The 24,070-nt window shown below is 41.4% G+C and overlaps 1 protein-coding gene across 1 annotated transcript in view; it reads left to right on the top strand.

The window, feature by feature from the left end:
• The first annotated feature begins 11,098 nt into the window (after positions 1–11,098).
• Positions 11,099–24,070, top strand: part of PPARGC1A (PPARG coactivator 1 alpha) — a 63,609-nt gene continuing 50,637 nt past the window's right edge. Inside the window, exons 1-2 of the mRNA XM_005148455.3 lie at positions 11,099–11,235; positions 16,278–16,457. Of these exons, the coding sequence (XP_005148512.1) occupies positions 11,188–11,235; positions 16,278–16,457 (228 nt within the window). The 5' untranslated portion in view covers positions 11,099–11,187. The remainder of the gene's footprint in view (positions 11,236–16,277; positions 16,458–24,070) is intronic.

The following is a 24,070-nucleotide window of genomic DNA, read 5'->3' as shown; positions in this document are numbered from 1 at the left end:
TGTGATATATTTAGTGTAGTTCTTGACTTTATGCTATGTTTTTTTTTTAAGTGGAGACTGAAGGGTAAGGAAAAACTGGCCATCCCTATGCTAGAGACAGAAGTTACAGCTGGAAATGAATTTTTGGATCATCTGTTTCTTCCTCATGTGCTAGCACCATTTTTGTTTTTTGCATACTAAAGCACACAGTGTTGTAATATATGATTGATATTAATTAGGTTTCTGCAAAGTACTGCACTTCTCAACTTGAACTGAACCAGAAATAAATATATTGCCATATATTAACATTTTATTAGTTGAGAAGAATAGGATGAAGGCACCTATGTAAAATCCAAAGTATGAGCTTCAGATTGAATTAATGCCAGCAGCGCCTCGAGATTAATTTGGTTACTATGGGTACAGAATAAGAAATAGTATACCATAATGTAACTATGTTTGCTGATTCATTTCTGGCATTAAAAACTAAAACCACATTATATATGCAACAATGGTGCTTTCTTCCTTGGAAGAAGAAGGTGGGTACATTTTAGTAATTAAGGTGAATGTTGCCCTCTGAGAAGTGCCAGTACTCTACTGGAAGAAAAGCTGCTATTGTTTTTCAGGATCTGCCCCATCACAAGTAGCAGAACTGCAATATACCAAAAGTGACCTAAAACCTAGAGAAAAGACTGTCACCCCGGGAAGCCTCCAGTCTTCTACAGCTTCATATTAAATATCTCTTGTAACACGGTAACATCTGTTTCATGTATCATTCTGCTGTATTGGTCAAATATCAGTTTGCTATCTTCATGCCACTTGGTAGCTCATCAGTATGTAGGAGAGGAAACAAGTTTTGCATCTTAAGATGTTGAAAGCTGGGTAATAATAAAATAATGCAGTGGAAATACCATATATTCAGAAAGCAATTATTTTAAGGGGTTTCAGTTTTGACATGGCTAGATTAAGTATGAAGCTTTTTGGTTTTTATATTTCCTGTCAAGAATGTTGTTAAATACTGATACCACCTCCTAAGAGAACAACTTTTAAATACCAAAATGAAAAGGATAAGCATTAAATATTTTGGTAGATATATTGTGCCATAATGTCTACTGCCTTGTTCTTAATACAAAGCACAGTAGGGCTTAATTAAAAAGTGATTGTACGATCTATCACAAACCTGCATTAGGGATATGGATGCCAAGAAAATTAAGTTGAATAGGTGGTGATAATGAAATCAATATTTTATTGAATAGTTTTTATTCCTATGCCTTTGTTTGCTGTTCTTGCCTCCCTGTCAGCAGGTAAGACATTTTCCATCCAAAATTCTTTGAAAGAGCTCATTTAGTCTGTTGCTGCTTTGTTTCATTGTTTGATCAGCGTAAGTTATTTTGTTCAGTTTCTGTCAGAGTAAAGTGCCTTCATAAACTTTTGACTCTGTCAGAGCAGAGTCTGACAGTAAACAAAGAAAAGCAAGTCCTTTCGAGCTGGTTCCTGCTAGGAGTAGCTAGCTAGCATCTAGGTACAAGGGTGATTTTCTATTTCGTGTAAGCAAAAGTCACAGTCACTCAAAGCCTCCAGGGCAGCCCCACAACCTGGTTTAGTACAGATTTCTCCTGTTCCAGCTACTGCTGTGGCTTCAGGACCTGCTAAGCAGAGTTTTTAGCAGTAGAGAACTTGAAAATATATTCACTGAAGCATTATACACAGTGAAGAATATATACAATAAAAGTAAGTATTTGTACAGCCTGGACCAAAACCACCCTTGTTTTAACTTTATCAAGTTAAATGCTATTGATTTTTCAGGTACCACTGACCTGAAGTTGCTGGGATTGTGCTTGGGATGAATTGGACCTATGCTGTTAAGGCCAAGCAGAATCACAATTTACAAAGCTCAATGCAAAGAAATAGTTACCACATATTCTGCTGTCTTGTAATTCTACACCAGTCGTTCAGAGTTCAGTGCACTGTTGGAAAGTCTCATCTTTAAGCAGGTAGAAGTGTGTCTACAAGCACTGTAGCAAACAATAAGACAAAAGAGCTTATTGTTCCCCTTCATATTTTTAAGAGTGGTATGCTGCAAATCAGACAGCATGCTTTTTCTGAGCAGAGCTGCTGGGTCAGCCAGCACAGCTTCATTTCCACATCCCCACTTACTAAGTTCGGTGTTGCCAGTGTCCTTTTTATGGCAAAATCAAACAGCTAAAAGGGAAGGCTGCTTTTGATGATCTTGCTGCATGTCCCAGATGAAACACGTATCGCATCCTGCAACATGCCGCACATGGCAACTTACAGCTCATCTGGTGCCTGAAAGCAATACACAACATGGGATAATGTGCTAGAGGAGAGGACAGAGACAGCACAAGGCTCTGAAAGCCATGAGAGGCACTGAAGGCTTGCATTTCTGGTATGCAGCAGTATAGATATTTGAAAGGTTAGGTTCGGTCTATTTTTAGGTAGCCTTCATGTTGGGACTGATCTAAAAATGAAGGTGATATAAAAATTGCACGTGTCTCTCCTGATTTGTCAGAGATTTTTGACAAAATACATTAAAAAGGCTGTTCTCTGAATTGGACATTTTTTTTTCTGAAGTAAAGCTGTGTCTCTAATTTAGAAGAGGAGTCTTTACGTTCTTGATTAAAATGCTAGTGCTGTCTATTTCACTCCAAGATCAGCATTTTCATATTTTAGCAAAGTTAAAGAAATATGACTTTCTCACTTATTGTTTGGAAAGATTTATTCACTTGTGTAAATGAATTTTAAGAAATTGGCAGTCCCTTTCATCTCGTATAAAATAAACCCGAAGATAAATTATCTCTTCTGCTAACATCACCTATCATTAAAGTGGCTAAATGAAAATCAAAATGTGTCGCTATTTAGTGCCTGCTCACCTTTTTACGGGAGATGAAATTCAGCATGTTTACTGGGCAGGAATTGTCAGCAATGCTTCAATTTATAGCATTGTCCAGGATATAAATTAACAACTGCTGTGTGTTTCCCCTGCTCTCCTGGAAGATGGTAGCCCTGTCTCCCCACAGCATTCATCTCCAGCCTGCTGTGCATGCTCCTACCCTGCCTTAAAGAAAACCTGCAAACAATGTAAAATTGTGTTGCATTGAACTGAGGCACAAACATTTTTCCATGTCTTTGTAAACAGGAGTGCATGTGAGAACGAAACAGCTGGAGGTCTACCTCCAGAAAACCCCTGGGGATGTGTCACATTCATTCTTTCAGTCTGCGCAATCTCAGCTTAATAAATTGGTAATAATATTATGATGAAGTGCTCTTTGGTGTTGGTTTGCTGGGTTTTTTTTTCAGAGGCTTTTTTGCATAGCAACTTGCAACATAAATTAAAATAATCTTCCCTTCAGACAGTTTCCTATTTTAACTTGGTTCTTTATTTCTCAGGGAGGAAGGGGGAGCCTCAGTAGACAAAATGAAAGGTGCACTCCGGTGGTCTCTGTTTCAGTGCAAATTCTATACAGTCCTTTCCTTTCAATGCTTTTGGTTAAATGCATTGCCCTGTCTTGCTGTTCTGCATGTGGAGTTTAACAGAGCAGAGACAACAAATAATGTTTAATTGTGTCACATTATCGGGAAATTTTACGATGGTAAAGATCCATTAGGGACAAACACAAAAGTAACAAACTTGTCTTATCTGTTGATTGGCATGAAGTAATGAAAGTACAGTCATAGCTCTTTCTGGGAGGAGGTATGAATCCTCTCTGGTAAGTAATAACTTATAATATAATTACGAGACTAACCAGTGCCTCCAGGGCAAAGGATGTTCAGCAAATACTAAATTTCTTGGGAAAAAAGATACCCAAAATGGTGATAGATGATGAGGTCGCAGCACTTTATCCCTGTTCCATTCACAGAGGGAAGCTGCGGAAGCCTGAGTAGTATGAAAATTAAGTAAAATAAAAAAAAAGGTGGAAATGTGTGGAGGAGTTTCTGCTTTGAACTGCATTGGTCCTTTCTTCTGTGATAAGGTCTGATTCAAAGCCTGCCTAAATCCATTTCAAACTTCCTTTCCAAAGGATTTAGAGGAGTTATGCCTTCCAGCCACCTTAAAACAATTTCTCTCCACCCCCTCCCCTCGCCTCCCCCCCCCCCACCTCCCATTACTTTACTGCATTTTCTTGTGCAGGCATGCAGGCAAGTGATTTGGATAGAATGAAATAAAATAAAATAAAGTAGTAGCTCAGGCCAAACCTTGCTATGGCTAGCAGTTCTGCTTTTCCATTGCTGTAGTAGTTTGTTTAGCCCTGAGTCAAAGGTGGAAGTACTGGCAAATTTCTCTTCAAAAGCATTGCTGGAGGAGGGTCAGCCTCCAAAGGTTTAAAGCTGCACTTTGTACAGCTAATAACCCCTGGGCTAAATGCTTATATTCCTTTATTTCAGTTATCAGGACTGGGGATGGAGAGAGGATGACATCTCTTGCTATTTGTGCAACTTTTTAAGATTAATGTTGCAGCTCCAAGAAAAATGAATAATTGGACTTTTGAGCAAAGAGTGGAACCATGAAACCCATAGGGATTCCTGTAGCACTAGTCACTAGTTTGCATATTGCAAGTTAACTGCAATTCATGAAGGGTTCTGGCTAAAAATAACTCCAGGACTCAATTTTGGCTGGCAGGAGCTACTAGTTAAGAGGTCAAGTGAAGCTGATCCTTCAGGAGCCTTGTCTGTGTGACACTGTTGGCTGTTGCAGTGAAGTGACCCCGTCTCCTCTTGGCCTGTCCTTGGCTGACTTGGGAAAACGGGGTGCAGGGGCTATGGGCAGCTGGGATAGGGGACATTTCCTGGAGGACAAGGCTGTCAGAGGCCAAGCAGTGAGTGCTGCCTGCTGCACAGGGGAAGCTCTGCTGCCCACTGACAGCAGACTCCATGGGAGCTCGCTCTCCACTGCAGCCAGGCGTAACCCTATAAAGGGTGTCTTGGTGCATAAGCGGTGTGGGGAAAAAACCCCACCAAACAACGATTCTGTGATTCTGTGAAACAGAACTCCACCAGTTCTTTTGTGTGATATCTTCATTTTATTTTGTTTGCCTAAAATCGTAGCAGGGCAGGTCTGTGGCCTGTGTTGCTAAAATCCCATCAGATGACTACAGTTCAGATTCCACATTATACTTTGTTTTAATATGAAAAATGCCAAGAGCTAGGCCCAAGAAAAAAGGCTGACTCAGTTCCACTGAGCTCTGTCTGAAGAAAGTCTTATTTGAAGATGAGAGATGTGTTGGTAAGGCTGTCTGTCATCTCTAGTTTATTAAAAAAAATTGCTAGGAGGCACTAAAGCTGTCCACTGCCTTTCCCTCTGTTCCTTCACTCAAAGGTGCTTCATTCACATCGACTTTACCATAGCGGTTTTGTGTAAAACAAGATTTGATTTTAGAGTATTTAAAGGTTACTGTGCTCTCCAGTGCTGCGCTGCAGACTTCTGTGTGCTCCACTGCAGTCGCCTTCCCAGCCATTTTAGAGAGCAGATAGGCTATGTTATGAAAATATGAGTTTTATTTCCTTCCACTAGCTGCCATGAGCCTTGGGGTGCATCTGTCAGGGAGTGCTCTCTCCTGCACTGCTCTGGCAGCTGGGGCACCACAGCTTCCCTCCTGGCTTCGTGGCTAAATGGCCATGTGGCAAAGCAAGACCCAAAAAGGTGTGACACAGGTGGCAGCCCCAGCGAAGGATGAGAGCTTTGAAACCACAGTGCTTTCAGTTGCATCAGGGAATCTTTTCTGTACCCTAAGGTATCGAATCCATGGTGGTTGTCCCTGGCATCATCCTCAGATCCCTGTCAGAAGAAGTCAGTAAAAACTAGATTGGTAATAATGATGAATGAGTCAGGAAGCAAGGGCCCCAGGGTAATGCTCTAGATGCCCCAGGGAAGATGGTGAGAGGTAGATGGTAGTAGGGATAATGAGAAGGATCTGGGTGGGGTTTTCAGGGCCCTGCAGAGAATTACAAATACAAGATGTATCCCCCTGAAGTTTCTCCAGGTTCTACCCTTTGTAGCTGAAGCTGGAGAAGACAACTACTCACCCCCAGAAGGGGTGTGCCCTGGAGAGGAAGGGCACAGCTTCTGAGCAATGTCAGAAGCTGGTTCCCTGGGTCTGGTAATATCAGACATGAGCAGGTTTTGGTATTTTCCCTGGGATTTGAACACATGGAAGATAAGGGAAGGAATGGGGGGGAGGGAAAGAATTTATGATTTCTTTTGTTCCAAGGAAATATCAGCAGTGAGGTGAGTAAAGGAGAGATGATGATGATCTGCAACGGTCTGCGATTTTGATGTGGTCCTGCTTGTTCTGCCAACATGCAAGAAGTTGCAAAACAGGAATCTGTCTCCTTGGCTGGCCTGGGCATCTGCACTCAAGGAGCACCAAAGCCTTCCTGGGAAACTGATGTGCTTACATGGCTCAGTTTCTCAGACATATAGGGGCAATAAATTCAAATGTAGATGCTCTTTTAGAGATTAGTCTCTCTGCAAAACAGTAACACCCGAGTGAAAAACACTGTTCATGCTGCTTTTAACAGGCCTGACAAGCTGTATTTTCCTGCAAATCATAGCAAGTGTGGGTCCTGGAGAACATATGCTCCAAATGTTGGGGGCAAACAAGTGACAAATGTATTCTTTACGTAGTCAGCTGGAGTGGCTTTGCTTGTCTTGTTTTACTGAGTTAGTGCAATACGCTTGTGAAGGGGGAGATGTTGAGGGAGGTATGAGAAAATTTAGGAAGATAGTGGGTACCTGTGCTCCTGCTTCACTTAGGCACTCCTGGAAGGTTTTACTACAAGCGCTGAGTTACAAAGAGTTGCATGTCTGCAGGCCTGGTCAACACTGATAATCAGCTAATCTGCACTAATAGTGAATATTCATAGTCAGGTCCATTTGCATGTGAAGGAGCAAGTAATTCCCCTGGCATTCAGTGCTGTTTATTTGAGCCCTCAGCCTCTGAAGGCAGATGTGGCAAAATTCAGCGTGGTGTCACTAATGTCAGTAATGCATTGCTGTTTGAAGAAAGTTATTTTGGGCTCTCCAGTATACAGCTACTCAGACAGCAGCCTGTGGCCCAGAGCTGGGCCAGGAATTAATTTGGCCCAGATCTCTTGAGTTTTTCAGAGAGCTGGTCCAGAGCACCACTGTGGGTTTTCTCTGGTAAAAACACAACAAAATCTCAGTTCATAACTCCCCTAGCAAAATTGGAGAGGGCACGCAGCTTTATTCCATTGAGGAATTACTGCACAAATGAACCCAGAAGTTCGAGGAGTTTGATTCATTTGGCTTATGCTTTTGAAGGTGCATTGTGGGTGTGATGAACTGGATAAATAAGGAAAAGAATTCTATGATTCTAAGAAGCTGAGAAGGAAAAAAAGATCAGCATACAAATAGAAGTGGAACAGAGAGAATGGAGGGAAAAACAAATACAGAACTGTGCAAAAAATAAGAGAAGGAAGATTTCTAATGAAAAATTAATAGGGTACATATACTTTATATAGAACACCATTCACACTAACACACCTTTGGAGTGCTATTTGTTCTTTTATATACAGCACGGCCTTCTCTTCTGCTGTAAGGCTATTCACTCGTAGGGGGTCAAGTGGACAGGTGTATTGAACTGGTGTGAAAAATGGCTTGCAAACTTCAACTGGCTGAAACTGTATATAAGTTTGTCTGTCCTTACTCCACTGGAAAAGTAGCAAACTTCGCTGAAAATTGGCAAATACCATAGTCTTAGGGACAAGGAAAGAAATTCTTTCTTTCTCAGTGCCAAGATGAAGGGACTAAGTTTTGGCTTTCAAAATTGTGAGTGCTCTAGGATCAGTAATTTCTTTGAGAAATCTGAATCACAGGGAATAAAAACATGACCATAGTTAGGAAATTTGGGTGAAAGGAGGAAGAGGTAACATAGAATCATAGAACAGTTAGGGTTGGAAAGGACCTTAAGATCATCCAGTTCCATGAATGCTGAATCCAGGAAAAAGTCAAGGACAGAGGGCTTGAAGTTTTCTGTCTTTGAATTCTGTTCCCTATTGTTGCAAGCAGCCGTAACTTCCAGTCCTCTTAAAAAATGTATCAGGACTTGGGAATTTGTGCCCAAATGCTGTTGGAAGGCTTGCCAGAGCTTTCTTGAATTATGGCCCTTGAAGAAGAAAAGGCAAAATTTGGGAATTGCTGGGAACAGGTACAGAGCAACCTGAAAACAGGGGAAGTGCAGTGATGGAGGAGGTGGACTGATGATGGACTTTGTGAAAGGACAGATTGGGTCAAAAGGACCTACAGATTTCACCAGCTGAGGGAAGGTTTTCTCTGCATGTGTTTGTTATGGAACTAGAAAACGTGTGTGTGCTCAGATACTGCCCCATGAAAGATGTTTGTGCAATTCTGCTGTGTTGGCAAAACACGAGGGGAGAGCATTGCTAAAGCTATTAGGGAATGTTCAGAAGACAAGGTTTCCTTTGAGGGGAGCAGCTTAGGTGCTGGCTGGGTTTCACAGGCTTCATTTACATATGCTGAGACTTCGCCATTCCCAAACTACACCACTGCCGAAATAGTCTTCCTTGCTTTTCTCCTCTTATGGAAGTGCGCTCAAAAAATAGTGTTAAAACATGTTAAAAAAAGATCCCAGTGAGTACATATATTCTATGTCTGGGGTTAGACACTTTGATTATTAAAAATATACAAGTTCTTTCCAAGCAATGGGGAACCCTTGTTGAAACCATTTGCAGTCTTTGTAGTTGGAATTGTGCTTGGCATCTCTTCCAGGTAATGCTGGAACTGTCAGCAAAGTTCGAGCCGTAATGTGGACAGGGCCATAGAAAATCTCTTGGGGACTCAGTTATTATTACCTATTGCTTGCACTGTCTACAGTGCACTAAGAAAGTTCTTCAATCTTTAGAGCTTGTATGGTGAAAGCACCACTAAGGTCACAGTTTATATTTATCAGTTAACTTGCTAATTTGAAGGGAAAGCAGTGAAGTGGAAATGTAGAAAATAGAAACAACATGAGCAGGTCAAAATACCCAAAACAGCAATATGAAATGTTCCAGTGTAAATACATTTCTATAAAAGGTGTGAATGAAACTTCAAAAAAAACAGATGATGGATTCGGCACAGTCAATGAACACAATTATAAGTAGGTATTGAAGGAGAATATTCCACCAGCCATGGATCCACAGATAATAATTAATAAGAACCGACTCAACTCGAGGCAGGCAGGTGCCCAGCATTATTTCACAGTTGACTGTTCGGGGGGTAGATATACTCACCTTTGCCCCAGATCTAAATAATTTACTGCAGTTTTATCATGAAATCGGCATATAATTGGGAAGGAAATGAGGTTTTTTTCATCGTGAGAGCAAAGCAATACCGTTAATTTAATCATTCGTAGGGAAGGCTTGCTGTAGTCTTTCAGTATTTTGCTGTGGGTTTTTTTAATTAAGTAAAGTAAAAACAATGCCATTTTTGTCATCTGCGCTTGGTGAAAATATGACAGTGTGATGTGATGTGATTTGCAACTTAAGCACAAGCTGGGAAAATGTACATTTTATCAGCATTGGCAATAATGAATTACGAGGGAACACAAATAAGCTAAGAATATATCTGAGACCTCCTACCATTTCTGAAGTTTCCAGTGTCTGCAGGAAAAGGCTATTTCAAGAATTGTACTTCTTTTTATTTATTTTCTCCTCTCAGCAAAATTGCCTTGGATAATAATTGAATTCATTTAGCCTTTAGAATACTCAAGTTTGCAAATAACAATGAAAATGAATATTTCATGACAAGGAGGATGATCAGTTATAGTTTTGTGACTTTGACTGGTAGCCCAGCACGACGGAGCCAATGCTGGCATTTCACGAGACATTTTTACACCCAGCTAATTAAAAAACCTGCAACTTAAGGTAATAAGCAAGCAGGTGGGGATCCTAAAAAAGGCATTTATTTGTGGGGGTTTTCCCATGCTGTGGGCAACGATTTGCAGTTCAGTTGGGTACCCGGGGTTTGTTGTGTATGCAGTGCAAAGGGGCATCATAAACCAGTTGCGCCTGCAAGCAGCCCCTGTTGTCTGGGAAAGGCTATGTTGAGGAGACGCGTCTGTTAACAGCCTGTCTGTGTTTTCACACGACAGGAGCTTTTTCTTTTTGATTTGCCATGGGAAAGCGCTGGGTCCAGGTCAGGAGGGCTGGTGCATGATGTTCATACAGAAATGCATGCAGGGCAGCAGTGCTGATAGGAAACACCAGGCGGGGGGTCTGAGCGGTTATGGGCAGGACCCTGGCGGTTGCTTGTGACAACCCTGGTTTCTAGGGGGAGGACACTGACGGAGAAGTCAGTAAAGAGCAGCTGAGAAATACTGTAACCTAGCTGGGAACAGGATCAGGCTCCCTCCTTGTAGCAGGTGAGATAACTGTATGAATGTTTTTTATAGATGCTTACTTCATTCCACTAAAATGCTGGGGGGGGTGGGGGGGGGGGGGGGGGGGGGGGGCTGTTTGATTGATTAGCATTTGGTGTTGTAAAACTAACTTGAGTTGCAATTGTCGGTGAGAAACCATTATCCTGACTAAAATACGTGACGAGGTGCAAAACCCCTCTGTGAGAAAAAGATGCAGGAAGGCGGTGTAACTTTTGCTGAACTCTGGGAGCCCCTCCAAAGGAAAGCGGCCGGGGAGGCGGTGTGGGCACTGCAGAGGTTGGGCTGGTGCTGCCCAGAGCACGCGGCTGTAGCTCGGCTCGGAGTTCCTTCACTTTTCCTTTATAATAGGCACAGCCGTGCCCGTTGTCTGCCTGGGGAGGGGGTGTGGAATAAAAAGCCATGGAGCCAAGACATGTCAGAGGATGAGGAGGAGAGGAGCTGTGCCCGGCGGGAGCCCTGAGGGTTTCGGGGGTGTGGCGTGGAAGTGTGCCGTGAATCCAGCGTGGTGCCGCGGCCGCCGAGCGCCGAGCGCGGCTCGCAAAGATTTACTTCACTTCAGGCTGGGTCTGCCCCTGGTGACGTCACGGGCTGGAGCAGCGGCACCAGAAGGCTGGATGAGTGACAGCCCAGCCTACTTTTTAATAGCTTTGTCATGTGACGGGGAACAGTAGTAAGACAGGTGCCTTCGGTTCACTCTCAGAGAGGGTCTCGTTGCCTGCATGAGTGTCTGCTGCCTGCCTGCCTGACTCTGGACCGTAGTTTGCCCGCTTTCCTGCCGTTGCTCTGCAGCTGGATGGCGTGGGACATGTGCAACCAGGACTCTGTATGGAGTGATCTCGAGGTGAGGGGTGCGCGGCGTGGGGTGCAAGCAGCCGGGGGGGCTGAGGGGCTTGGCGGGGAACCGGCAGGGCGGCCGAGGAGGCAGACTTTGCAAACAAGTCCCAACCTTATCTTAACTCCAGTAAGTTTGCTATTTTAAGGTTACTCTGCGATGCCTTGAGCAAATCAAAGCTGAGCTCCTGTCATCAGTATCTCCTGCAGTTGGAAACTATTTTCATGTGCCTCTGGCTCGCTTTCCCGTCATATGCAATATTTATGCTCTAAGATATTGATATGAATCGGTGTCTGAAGTCTTTCCAGTGGCGTTTAGTGGCCTGGTTGGAAAAATGCCATGTTTATTTAGAATAAGATTAACAGTTTCTTTTCAAAAAAAGAAGTTAAAATTAACCAATGGCTGCATATTTTAATTGCTTGTTTCACTGTGCTCTGTCGAAGGTTTTTCCTTGTTTAACAGCTGCAGAATTTAAACATGCACACAAGAATGAATACCCTGTTGTTTGGCTTTAGATGGTTTTAAAAGAGATTTCTGGAAGGAGACCGTTTCCCTGCTTCTCGTGGTATTGGAATAATGACGCTGTAGCTAATGTCCCGTAGAGCAGGGTTTGCAGTCATTCCGAATAGTCCAACAAATGGTTAAATCCCACTGTACAGCACAGACAACAGGATGAACCATGAGAATAGAGTTTATGCAGGACTGTGTGAACTGCTGCTGTTGCCGCTGCTGCCGCTGCTGCTGCCGCTGCTGCTGCTTGTGTAAAAATAGACGGCAATACATCAAATCCACAGCTTCTGCTGGCTACAATTCATAAAGGGGGGGAAAAAAAAGCAAGCAGCTCCCCGGTAATCTCTGGAGTATAAAGTGAGGTTTGAGGACTTCTGCATGTTTGCTTTCAGCAAAATGGAGCGTTACCTGGAAGTTTGGGCAACTTCCGAAGTGAGGCAAACTTTCTTTGGACCCCATGGAGAGGAATCCCAAATACAGACCTGCTCAAAGGAACTAATCCTCTGGCTGCGAGCTTGGAATAAGTGCTTAAAATGCTCCCCCTCAGTCAACGGGGAAGGGAAAACAGGTTACAGGCAATGCTTTTTAAGTAAGATGTTGCTGCCATAGAGAGCTACCTATCCAAAGTAAAAACGTTAACGTGTTCTCCACTATATTTTTCCTATCTGGCGGAGCATGGGTGCGGATTCTCAGGCCTTTTTGTCGTGTTTTAAATATTTGCAGCTTGCCATTGTATCTGCCGATTTCTGTTTGCATATTGTAATTGCTCTTATCTTGTTTTGATTTCTTGGTAAAGTGGAATAGATATGGATAATTCATATGTCCTGTAGCTATTATGAGTCAAGGCTGTAAGTGGATGACTTTCTGGCTCCAAAGTCCTAATTGTTTCTGAGTAGCTGGAGTATCCTGTGGGTTGTTGTCTGGCTTATAGCATGGGTCTCAGCTGCTGGAGCTTCATTTTTCCATCATGCATTATTCCTAATGCTGCTAGGAGCTGATTGAGGAACCAGCTTATATGGAAATACTGAAGATTTATTTTAATCACTAGAGTTCCTGCAATAATTTCAAGCTAGTAACAGAATAGATAATTTATGGCAATGGCTTTTTCATAGTACAGAGAGAAAAAAGAAAAAAAAAGAGGGTTTGATCTTAGTATTAATTGTGTGGTGGATGGATTAACTGTGGGTAGGATTTTACCAATGTGTTCCTGCATTGCACTTCCTGTAGCACTACTGGCATCTGCGTACTGCTTTGGCTCAGGGGATCACCTCCACTGTTCTAAAATATCGCAGGCGGCAGGTACTGGAGGCAGCTTTCATTTTTTGAATCATTAATGTTTGCTGTCAACATAAAATATGTTATATTCTCACTCGCATAATGACAGGATGGCGTGTTGCTTAATAAAGGCCTACATCACTATAGCTGATCAGCGTCCCCAGTGCTTCACAGCTTAATGAAGGTGATGTACAGTAAGGTTACGAAGATTGATAGAGAGAATCCACATGACACACACATTCTGTCAAGTCTCTTCTTCTTCCCTGAGTTCATCTCTTCACTGCTCAAAAACTTGTTAAAAATAAAACACAGATTATATTTTCATTATTATAATTAATATGGCACAAGTCCAGCCTTCCTTTTTTTTTATTTTATTTTTTCTCTTTTAAATTTACCTTCAAAGGCACAAAACATCCAAAAGGTTAATGATGAATTATCCTTAATTGTAATGATACATTTTCATCAGTGCAGTTAAGCTAATTTATTGTTTGCACCTGAAATAAGAGAAAAAAAAAGTCTGTTGGAGTCAAATAATGCACAGTTATTAGCCTTTTGTGTTTAGTGACTGCTTTATCTTCCTGAATGCTACTATAAAATTAAGGCTATAGTTATGGAATAACTATCATATCAAATAACAGTTGGAAGACAGTAAAATGTATGCGAGCAGCACAGGTGCACCTGTTACAGATGTATAGGCAAACAGTAAATACCAGCGTGTCAGATGAGGACAGTTTTAGGACTTGAGTGTTAAATCTGGCATCATCCAAAGGCCAAATATAAATTAATAACAAGAACACTTGCTACTAATGTGTCTCAGATTAGAAGTATAATGTCATATTCAGAAACATTGATTTTATTATCATGTCAACATTGGCCAAAGCATATATACTTCATTTCAGCAATTACCTTTTTTTAGGTGGCATTGCAGGCACTGTAGGCAAATGAAAGCTGTGATGAGCAGGATTTTTTTTTTTAATCCCATTGTTTATGTTGCTTCAAAAGCCCACTGTAGAAACTTCAAAAATGCAGATTACCAAAAGTAAACGTGTTTAAGTAGGTGGTTCACAGAGTGAAGCTATTTTTACAAATGAAAGCAGTAACAGATCAGCAGGATACTTTAGAAGTCTACGGCATCAGTTATAAGCTACTGACCTCCACAGCACAAACCTGAGAATGATGCTGAGAATCTACCTTTCAGTCAAAAACTAGATTATCCTTTAATGAGATCAGAGATTTCGGCCAAGCATCAAAAAAGGTCATCTCTGCATTATAAGATTGCAGTTGGAAGGTTGTGTCTTACGCTAAAGAAGAGAGAGATCTAATTTTTTTTTCCTTTGCCCATAATAATCATAAAGTATTGTGTGCAGTGAAAATCACTTAAGTGGGGTTTTGACTTCTTAAAGTTCTGCAGTCCTTTAAATAGTAGGAAGAAAAGCAACTGCTATTTCAGAGCCTCATTTTGCAGCCTCTCAGCTCCCTTGCCCCTTGGCCTATTCCATGATTATCTTCTAGTGTCCTGGTAGACACAGAAGTTGTCTGGTAAATTATAGCTCACACCAGCTGCACCGAGTCTTTGTGCCAACAGACAAAATCTTTGCTCTCGGCTGCGCTGCTGCATCCAGCCCGCACACTGCAAACGCACCATGACTCCCAGAGACAAAATCCTCAATGAAATGCACCTTCAGCAGCATCAGTGTACGAGGCGGTCCTGGCAAGAGTAACATAACTGGTATTGAGCAGTTCACATCCGTGGACACTGTGTTAGTGCCCTACAGACATCTCTCTTCAGAAAGTGACACTTTCTGGGTTGACTTCGGTCAAAATAAAAGTTGGGAAATCATTCAAACCGCCCAGTCAACTGATGGGAGTCAAGTAAGACCTGCTGTTGGCCATCCTTAACACAATGGTAGAAATGCTCAGAGTGGAAGCCCTTAGACTCAGTTGGCTTTAAATGGCTTTTAACCATTCAGCATCTGGTGCCTTTGCATCTTTATGTGCATTTTGCAGTATACCCGTATCAACATATATGTTTGGAGATGAGTTGCAAGGGTACTTGTTACAGTGCAGGAGGAATTGCTTCATCGAGCAGCATTGACGTATGGGACTCCACTATTTGCCAAGCATTGCTATGTGTTTTCCACAATTAGGAAATGGTTTTGGTGGATACTTTAGCATTCCAATTGCTATGCTATGGTGGATGTGTGTTATTAATTTTGTCTTGCTTAGTAAGTCAGTCAATACTCTATCATACTAACATATGAAAGGACACTTATTCCAGGCTTATTTGTATTTATCACTACTCTCTTTGTAAGTTGTGGAGACAAAAACATTTTGCATTGCTGAAGAAGTTCCACGCAGACTACTTTCTTTGCTACCTCAAACAAAATGTTTCACAGACCCTCTGTGTTAGCATTACTGAATCAGAAGCTGCCAGAGGGGGAAATCTCATTTGGTTCCCTCACTGCAGTGTGCCTGCTGTTTGGGGACACTTAGGAAACTGTCTGGGACAATGTACGTGTTCACACCAAGAGGTGAAACGCTGCATAAACTCACTATGCCTGTCACCCAAAGGTGTATATAGGGATATTTCAGAATTCATGTCAGCTGCCAGGACCTTGACATGTAACTGGGTGGCTATGATCTGTCTGTGTATCAAGTGCAACAGGGAAAGAGCACAGCAGCGTCTCTGACCCATACTTTTTTATGCCCGTATGGTAGCTACCACCATGACTGACCTCAAGGATTATGGTCAGGATCTGTAGAAGTGAAAGTGTGGCTGTCTCCAGCTTGAGCTAGCCTCCAGGGCTGTAGGCTGTAACAGGCTGTGCCTCTTTAACCTGAATGCATCAGGAAATGCATGACAGACCTTGCCCAGAGGTATTTGTCTGTAACTTCTACCTGCAGTGGTTCGCTCTGAAGCAGGAGAATAAGGCCATGCTTTGGCCTGTGCTGTTGGATTTAATAAAGATTTGAATATGATTGTTATCAAAGTGTATAGGGAGGGGGAAGTCATTGCCCCTGGACAGAGATGTTATAGAGAAGGCAGCTTATACCCTCCCGTTTCCCCCTCCTCTTTGCATACCTGTATAGAGCTAAGAATGATCTAATACTTAGTGTTTTGAGTTGTTTTTTTCCCAGAAAACAGAAGTCAATTCCAGTGACCCTGTGCCACAGCTTAATCGAGGCTTAATTCTTATCACATGATATTAAAGTTAATAGATTCCTGATAATTAATGAAACTATTACTGTGTTGTTTTTTCCTGCAGTGTGCTGCTCTGGTTGGTGAAGACCAGCCTCTTTGCCCAGATCTCCCAGAACTTGACCTCTCTGAACTAGATGTGAACGACCTGGATGCAGACAGCTTTTTGGGGGGACTCAAGTGGTACAGCGACCAGTCAGAGATCATCTCCAATCAGTACAGCAATGAATCCGCCAATATATTTGAGGTAAAGCAAGGCAATGCAAGTGCGCATTCCTTTTTGTTTTTTCTAGCCTACTGGACAACAGTTTTGCTATTTTTCCTTTGTTGAGAGACAACAAATGTGGTGATGTGCATTATGGGTTCCAACAAATCCTTGTGATCAAAACAGGGCCTGTGATCTGGATAGAACAGGAGAAAAAGCCTTGAAAGGAATTAAATGGAACTTCTGATTTTTGAAAGGAAAGGGCTAAAGACTGCCTAGATCGTACTGCCCTGTGGCATCACGGCGAGGAGCTGCACAGTTGTCAGCTACAAAGGAAAACAAAAGTTGAAATGTGTTTGTTGTCTTCCTCTTGCATTCCCCATCAAGAAGCAGAGTGCAGCACAGCAGCTAGCTGATGAGTAGCTGGAGCATTTCTAGTAAAGGTTTTTTACCACTCAGAGCCTTACTGTGCAAGGCACTTGCACACAAATTGAGAGGTCCTTGTAGTTGATGTATTAGGGGAGAAAAAGGGTGGATGTGGCAGAGAAGGCAGTGAGGGCTGTCAGCAGTTCAGGAACCAGCACATCGTTTAGGATGTTTCATAGATCTCCTGGTGGAGAGCAGTCTTAAAATAAAAGCTGAAGGGTATTAGGAGAGATTTAAATGTTTTCTTTGCAATTCTGCCTCGAGGATCAGGCTGTATGAGAGGAGTGTTCATGTTTCTGTCTCTTTATCTCTGTCTCCAGTCTTCTTTCTTTTGTTGTGTAAAGCCTTCATGATTCTTCACTTCTAAGTGCCCCTCCTGAACCCTACCCTCCCTCCTTCCTTGATGATAGGAGATGCTATAGATCGTCCACTGACTGGGAAATTGGACGATAAATTGATTAGTTGTCAGGAAGACCTTGTGCAACAGCAGGCTACAGGTGCTGCCTCTCATGCAGCAGGACCCCAGCTCCAGGAAGTACGGCTGGCCCGCTGGCTCAGGGAAGCCCTGAGTTAGCACAGTGGAGTTTAAAGGTTGGGAAAGATTAACTAAAACAGTATAGTAAAATGCTGACCTAAGATGACCCAAATAAAATTCTTACTTTTTGTATACAACTCTAAACCCACGGTAATCTTCCTGATGCAGTAGCTCTCAACTTACACCAGTGTAACTGACAGCAGAAACTAGTCCTCTCTGTTCCATTTCTGTCATTTACACCCAGCTAACTTGGAATTAATATTATTCAAATCAAAATGAAATGATCCCTGCAAAGCCCTATGCTTAGGACCTCTTTTTTCATTAGTTGTATAATGTTCCACTCCTTGTTTTACAAAGTTTCCAAACCTGTCTTGTTCTTGAATTGCAGTTGCACTGCCTCAGGCAGGGTAAGGTTTGCCGGTGTGTAGGTTTGGATGGTCAGTAAAAGGGAAGCAGGGGGAGTAGGGGACCCATTTACAGCTACTGTGGTTAGAGAGTGGCTTTGCCTTTTTTTATAATGTGTTATTCATCAAAAGCCAAATGCAGAAGCATTTTCCTTTTCGAAAAATCAATTCAAGATGCAGACTTTAAAAGTGTAAGTTCCACATAAGTAATATAATTAAGCATCTACCATATCTGAGCATACAAATCATCTGAGAAAAAACGGTAGCACAAACAGAACTAGATTCTTTCCCAACAGACAGATTCTGTTGTCTTCTTTGTCAACACCTGTATTTCCTTGCACTCATCAGCTTCAGTTGCAGGCTGCATCACTGTCTTTCACAGCATAGCTTGGCCCATAGTTACCTTTAGGGGCAAATTGTGCTCTAATAGCATTTTGCAATACTGCAGTGCAAAAATGGACAATTTTCATCTTCACAATGTGATATATTTACATTTCTTGGTTGCTTGGTCTAGGAAGATGGGAATGAAAATATTATTTGCTCCTCCCATACATTAACCTTGTCCCCAGTCTCCATCGTGCAGCTGGATACCTTGCACTGTTTCTCGCCTGTGCTGATCTGTAATGTGACAACTGGGGGTGCTCAAGAACAGAAGAAGATGTCTTCTTCCTCCAGAGACTATCTCACATACTCTGCGAGGAACTATTTGTTTTAGCTGAGAGAATGGAAGTTTTGTGCAGTTTCCCATTTGGTAATATCTAGGTTTTTCCATATTGATCTGCATTGGCTTTTATTTTTAAAGAAAATATTTTTTTTTCTTTTCCTTTTTTATCTCTTTTTTTTCTCTCATATCACTGTGGGAGTAGTGTGTTTTATCTAAATTAAGCTTCCAGATAAGGCTTTGTCATGCAAAAATAGAAATACAGTCTGTTTAGGGTGAAAGGGAGAGACCCAGAATAGCAAACAAACATTAGGAAGTACAAGAGCAGTGTTAATTACACAATCTATACAGAATTAATTGCCAAACCTCTCCTTTGAGGTACTGATACAGTACATGGAGCATTGTCTAGGTGAAGACTAGTATTCAAAAGCCCTTTACAAAGATCCTGTATTTCTCTGTCACAGTTGTTTTTAAGAAAGGCTTGTATTTCAGAAAGTGAATTTTCAGGCTTTCTGTAAATTATATTTCCGGAAGCCCACTTGTGCCAAGCACCCACAATCTGAGGCACTTTTCAGTGGCAGTAGGAGTATCATAGACTAAAAATTATTAATAGTTATGGAAGCAAATCAGAAAGCAAGTAAGATAAAGGTCCGATTAGTCTAGATAGTATGTAGCTGTTGAGTATAAATCCCTGCTCTCATCCTCTTAGGTGTGATGAGATACTGGCCTTTGCCCTAGTATTAAAACTCACATTTTGCAGATGCACCTAATGCATGTCTGCATTATTCTACTCACCTGCCAGTGTAACATTACTAGTCCCAAATGAAGCCTGTATTATCTGTCTCAGCACAGAGGCTCTTATCGGTGTGGGCACATATGTGTATTATGAACATGTTGATTTCTTTTCATCACAGCTTGATCGTTTTTTTTTCACCTAGCTTTCTTTGCCTGTTGTTCTGACTACTGGAAAGATAAAATGAAGGAGTTCTTGCCCCTCAGGGCACTATCTGTTGACACAGGTTCATGCAAGTAAATAGTTAACAAGATACCCAAGACCAGTTATTTAGATGGTGCACTGTATCGTTCACTTTCATGTTTTGCTTTTGTGAAGAACTAGACCTTTAAAAGTCCTATTTGTAAAAAATTGATTTGGCTACTTTTAGAAAATCAAGATGGTTAGTTTTTCATTCTCAAAGTCAGTGCTATGTGAAAACATGAACCATACAACTTGATGTGGCACGAGTGAGAAAGCTTTTTATTCACCAAAACTGTTGTCCCCTGAGGCTTCCTCAAATATACCGTACCCTGTCATGTAAGGTTAGTCAATTTTTAAATCATTTGTGACCCAAACTTAGCATTACGGAGAGAGAAGATACCTACAGTGGATATATCTCTTCGTTGTCACTGCTTACAAATAACTGAACTGATGTAGTCCATAGATAGGCAATAACTGTTAAAGTATAATGAACTTGTACAAAATCATTAAGATTTCCAAGTGTGGTGTTTTCATACTTGGCAGAACACTTTTTTTAGCCTTTAAAAACCTTCAGAAAACCCACATCTCTTGTCCTTCTGTAGATTTAATTTACTTACATATCTCTGTATTCCAGAAAGATGCTCGTATTTGATGACTTTATTTTAATTGTTTTGCATAGGTGTAGCCCAGGTTACTTTTCAAGACCTTGCTATGTGTCATGTATTTGGAAAGCCTGAATAGGCTACTATGTTTGATTGTAGGCTGCCAAAAAACGCTGTATGACAAGCAGTAAGAACGTGGGGAGAGAAAGAAATACACAAGGAAATGAATACCGTCTTGCCCCTGGCAGCAGGGAAGTTCGTGGAGATAAATGATTTCTTATTTATTTGGAAGGGTTTGCATCAGAGAGTGGGGGGTGGGGGGGGGTAAGGGAGAGCCTTACACATCACCAGGGTAATTTGCATTGGTTTATATTATAAACTCCCTTGTGTTCTGGGGTGCTGCCAGTCTCTTTGACTATTTCAGGTTATTCATTCAAGGTTTGCAGCCAGATTGATTAATGAATTACCAGATCTTGCGTAAAATGACTTGGCCTGACTTTTAAACAACCACCAATGTTTTCTTTGCCAGTCTTGTGACTGGTGTTAATGGGTTTCCAGAGAGCTGAGCCTATATAGACTTTCTGTACTGGCCTCCCCTAGCATTTTTCCACTTTTTAATTTTCTCTGAAACTAGTAGCCCAGGGCAGGCAGTTCAAGGAGATATAATCTCAGGGAAAAAAAGACATAGTAGTCAAATCCTTGATGGCTGATGCCCTTCAGTGCCAAATCAGCATGATTTATCATAGCCATCTATTCAGCACAACAGAGGCTGGAGGTGAGCTGCGTGGTGTACCTCACACAATATGCATAACTAGAGCTCTGAACTTTGAAGGAAAGCCTCAGAGCTATTTGCAAAGTGCTGGTGCTTAGTGAATACTAAATTACATTTAGGAAATAGTCTACTGCTACCAGTTATACTTCATTTTTATTCTTGACACAGACACCTAAATCAGAGAACAGTAACATTTCAGAGATTATGGTAGCAGTTTGGGTATGTTCCAACACTATAATAGGATCAGAATTTTAAGGCCTTTTTTATTATTACCAATAGTCACTTAGTTTCTACTGCAGCGTACTTTGTAGGGAATTACAGCTTTTACTAAAAAGATTAAAATGCTATTATGCAAATGATTGCAGTATGTTATTATGTTTACAAATTAACATCCATGGCTCAACACACAAATTAACTAACTATTCCATCTATATTATTAAGGATTTAATAATGTAACTGTTGATAAAAATGAGGATCTTGGAACAGTTAATAGGAACTGATTGTGGTTTAACATAGAACTTAAACATTTTGTTTAATGTTCTAGATGGTATAATGGTAGAATAAAGCTTATCGAAGTGCTTAAAAGAACTGAGATTGCGTGAATGGTATAGCAGCACGTCCGAGGCCGTGGAGAGCACAGACTAAATAGCTCTAGGTGGTGGTGTAGAGTGGGCAGCATATCAGTGAATCTGAAGGCAGCACAGGACTAGCTTGTATCAACATGTAGTTCCTGCTCTAATTTAAAGTAGGAGTTTTGAAATTCTGATTCATACACATTGAATGTTTTACATGATAAGCACACATAGCGTGCTTAGGAACTTGTGTCTCTCTAAAATGTATCCTGTAATGATGGCAAATGGGATTTTACTTCTGAGAGTACCGCTGTTTAGCAAAAAAGGGGAAGGCTGAGTTCAGGCTGAGATGACTTTACAAACAGCGCTGCAAATTGCTATTCCTAGTAGTTCATAAGAGATCATAAAACAAACAGGTAAGAGCTACTAAGGTCCTAGAGAAATGAATGTACAGTATGTGGTTATGAGATAGATTTAGTAGGGAAACAGACAACATTGTAGGTTTAATACAACAATAAACATAAAAGGCAAAAGATGCAGATTTGGGGTAGGAAATTTTATAAGAACAATAAAAGGTAACAATGTATCGTAAAACCTGGATGTGAGACTGGGAGAAAGACCCTCTGTTTCAGGGGAAGAAAACAGCAGAGTCTGGGTGAAAGTGCCAGAATTTTTATATTCCTAATGGAACAATGGCACATTTCTTGTGTGTTTGAATGCGTTACATTTTCCAGTGTCTCTGGCCTGACTCAGGTTTCTGCATCCACTAAACAGGAGACCAGCACAATAACATTACATCTATGGGAATGATGTATGTAAGCTATAATCTATGACTAGCTATGCTGACATTTAAAAAGGTTCTAGCAGTAAGTGGAATTTATTTTACCCAAACCAGCTGCTATGTAATTGGGAAGAGTTTATGCAAATGTTCTGTATGTAGTGTTAGCAAGGTGTGCTGCTGCTCCCTTTCCTCTCCTGCTTGGGCAAACTACAAACTATCTAAACATGTCTCTATTTTAATGCAAGAACCTTGTGTGTTGGTTGAAACCTTCAGGCAGGAAAGAAGTCCCAAATGAGAAAAAAACAATTGCTTTGAGAGCTTATTGTTTGATGTACGAGGCCACCACGACTGTTCCCCAGGCACACAATCAAGAAAATGCAACTGATCCCTTTCACATTCCCATTAAGGAGATATTTCACCTGGAGCAGCCGTGGCTTGAGATAGTCACCATGTCTCTGCTCTGCTGAGCACCTGTCCTCTTTGCAAGAGGGAAGACTAACACTCACCAGAGCAGTAGTAAGCTAATTAGGTCATTAGACAAATGTCTTGGCCCAGGTTAAAACCAGCCCTTGAGGACACCATGTTACACTGTGTTCCTGCTGGCTGCATATCTAAATACAAACTGGTGTCAGCTGCCATACAGACAAAAATGTAATAGCCTCCCTTCACAGAGGTCATCTTAAATCCACTTTGGTCACAGTCACAGTCCACATCTGTTTTAGTGAGATGTAGCTTCTTAAGGTGGCATTTGGACTTCATAAGCACACAAGCAACTGAGCTATAAATTGCTACTGCTGGAGTTATTTTGAATAAGTGTATACTGTTTCATATTTATAATGGTGAAGCTTCATAATATTCGCAGTGAATATATAACACAGATCAGTTCAACAAGCATGAAATTGTATGTTGTCAACTTGTCACATAAATAGAGCCATATTCTAGCTTACGATAATGTTGAACTAAATATTTTCTCCCTAGAACTGCAGAGAGGGCCACAAAAAAAAGTGGGACAGTGGCTCTGTCTTTTGTTAGAAAAAACCCCACAACACTCCCGGAGTCATTGCTATTAGCAAGTAAATATTCTTGGTAAGATTCTTCCGGCTTTTTCTTACCCGTTTGCTTAACAACAGCCACAGAAAGTTTGCCTATCTTAGACAAATGCTAATTGGCTGAACTGTTAAAGTTATTTCCCTTAATGGTTTTATTTCTAGTGTAACCTCTTTTCTTTTTTCCTTTTTTTTATTGTTGCTATTTTTGCACTGTACATCATTGCTAATTGCTACTAAATGCTCCATCTTAACCCTGATGTGCTCTTTCCCTGCTGCCCCATCCCACTTAACATTAACTCAGGTCCATGCCATTACAAAAGGATAAAATTATAGCAAGGCTTAATTTAGGATTTTTTTTTCCTTGGTGCCACTAACCTATTGTGCATGTGTAAGCTGGGAGGAGGAGATTGCATGGGCAGGTTTGTGGCAGGGACAAAGTTTTGATATTGAATTGTATTGAACTATTTTTTCCCCTTGAGCAGAAAAATACAAGGAAAAGTTTGTGTGTGCATGCGCGTATGTGAAACCTTATCCACTTGTAGCTCTGTGGTTAATACACAGATGCACCAGATATGTGCAACCTTTCTGGAGGAGTGCCTCTGCTAGCTTTCTGAGCCTTTTTTCTTCTAGCGCCTAGTGTGCAGATACATACAGGCTCCTAATGCCTGTGTTTGCAAGTGATGGACGTACAGCGTTGGCATACACAGGGATCGGACTGTCTAATTGCATGCTCAGCCATGGGGGCTGGTTTCAGGTCTTGGCGGAAATCAGTCCCTTCACAACACAGAGCTGGTGGCTTTGGCAGAGTTTTCCATCCTGACACAACGGAGCAACAGCCTAGCTTAGTAATTATTGAGAAATTAATTAGCAGTTTGTG

This window comes from Melopsittacus undulatus, chromosome 7, assembly GCF_012275295.1.
Source record: "Melopsittacus undulatus isolate bMelUnd1 chromosome 7, bMelUnd1.mat.Z, whole genome shotgun sequence".
In the NCBI taxonomy this organism is placed as follows: domain Eukaryota; kingdom Metazoa; phylum Chordata; class Aves; order Psittaciformes; family Psittaculidae; genus Melopsittacus; species Melopsittacus undulatus.
The sequence above is the reverse complement of the archived record's forward strand: the minus strand, read 5'-3'. Positions and strand labels throughout refer to the sequence as shown.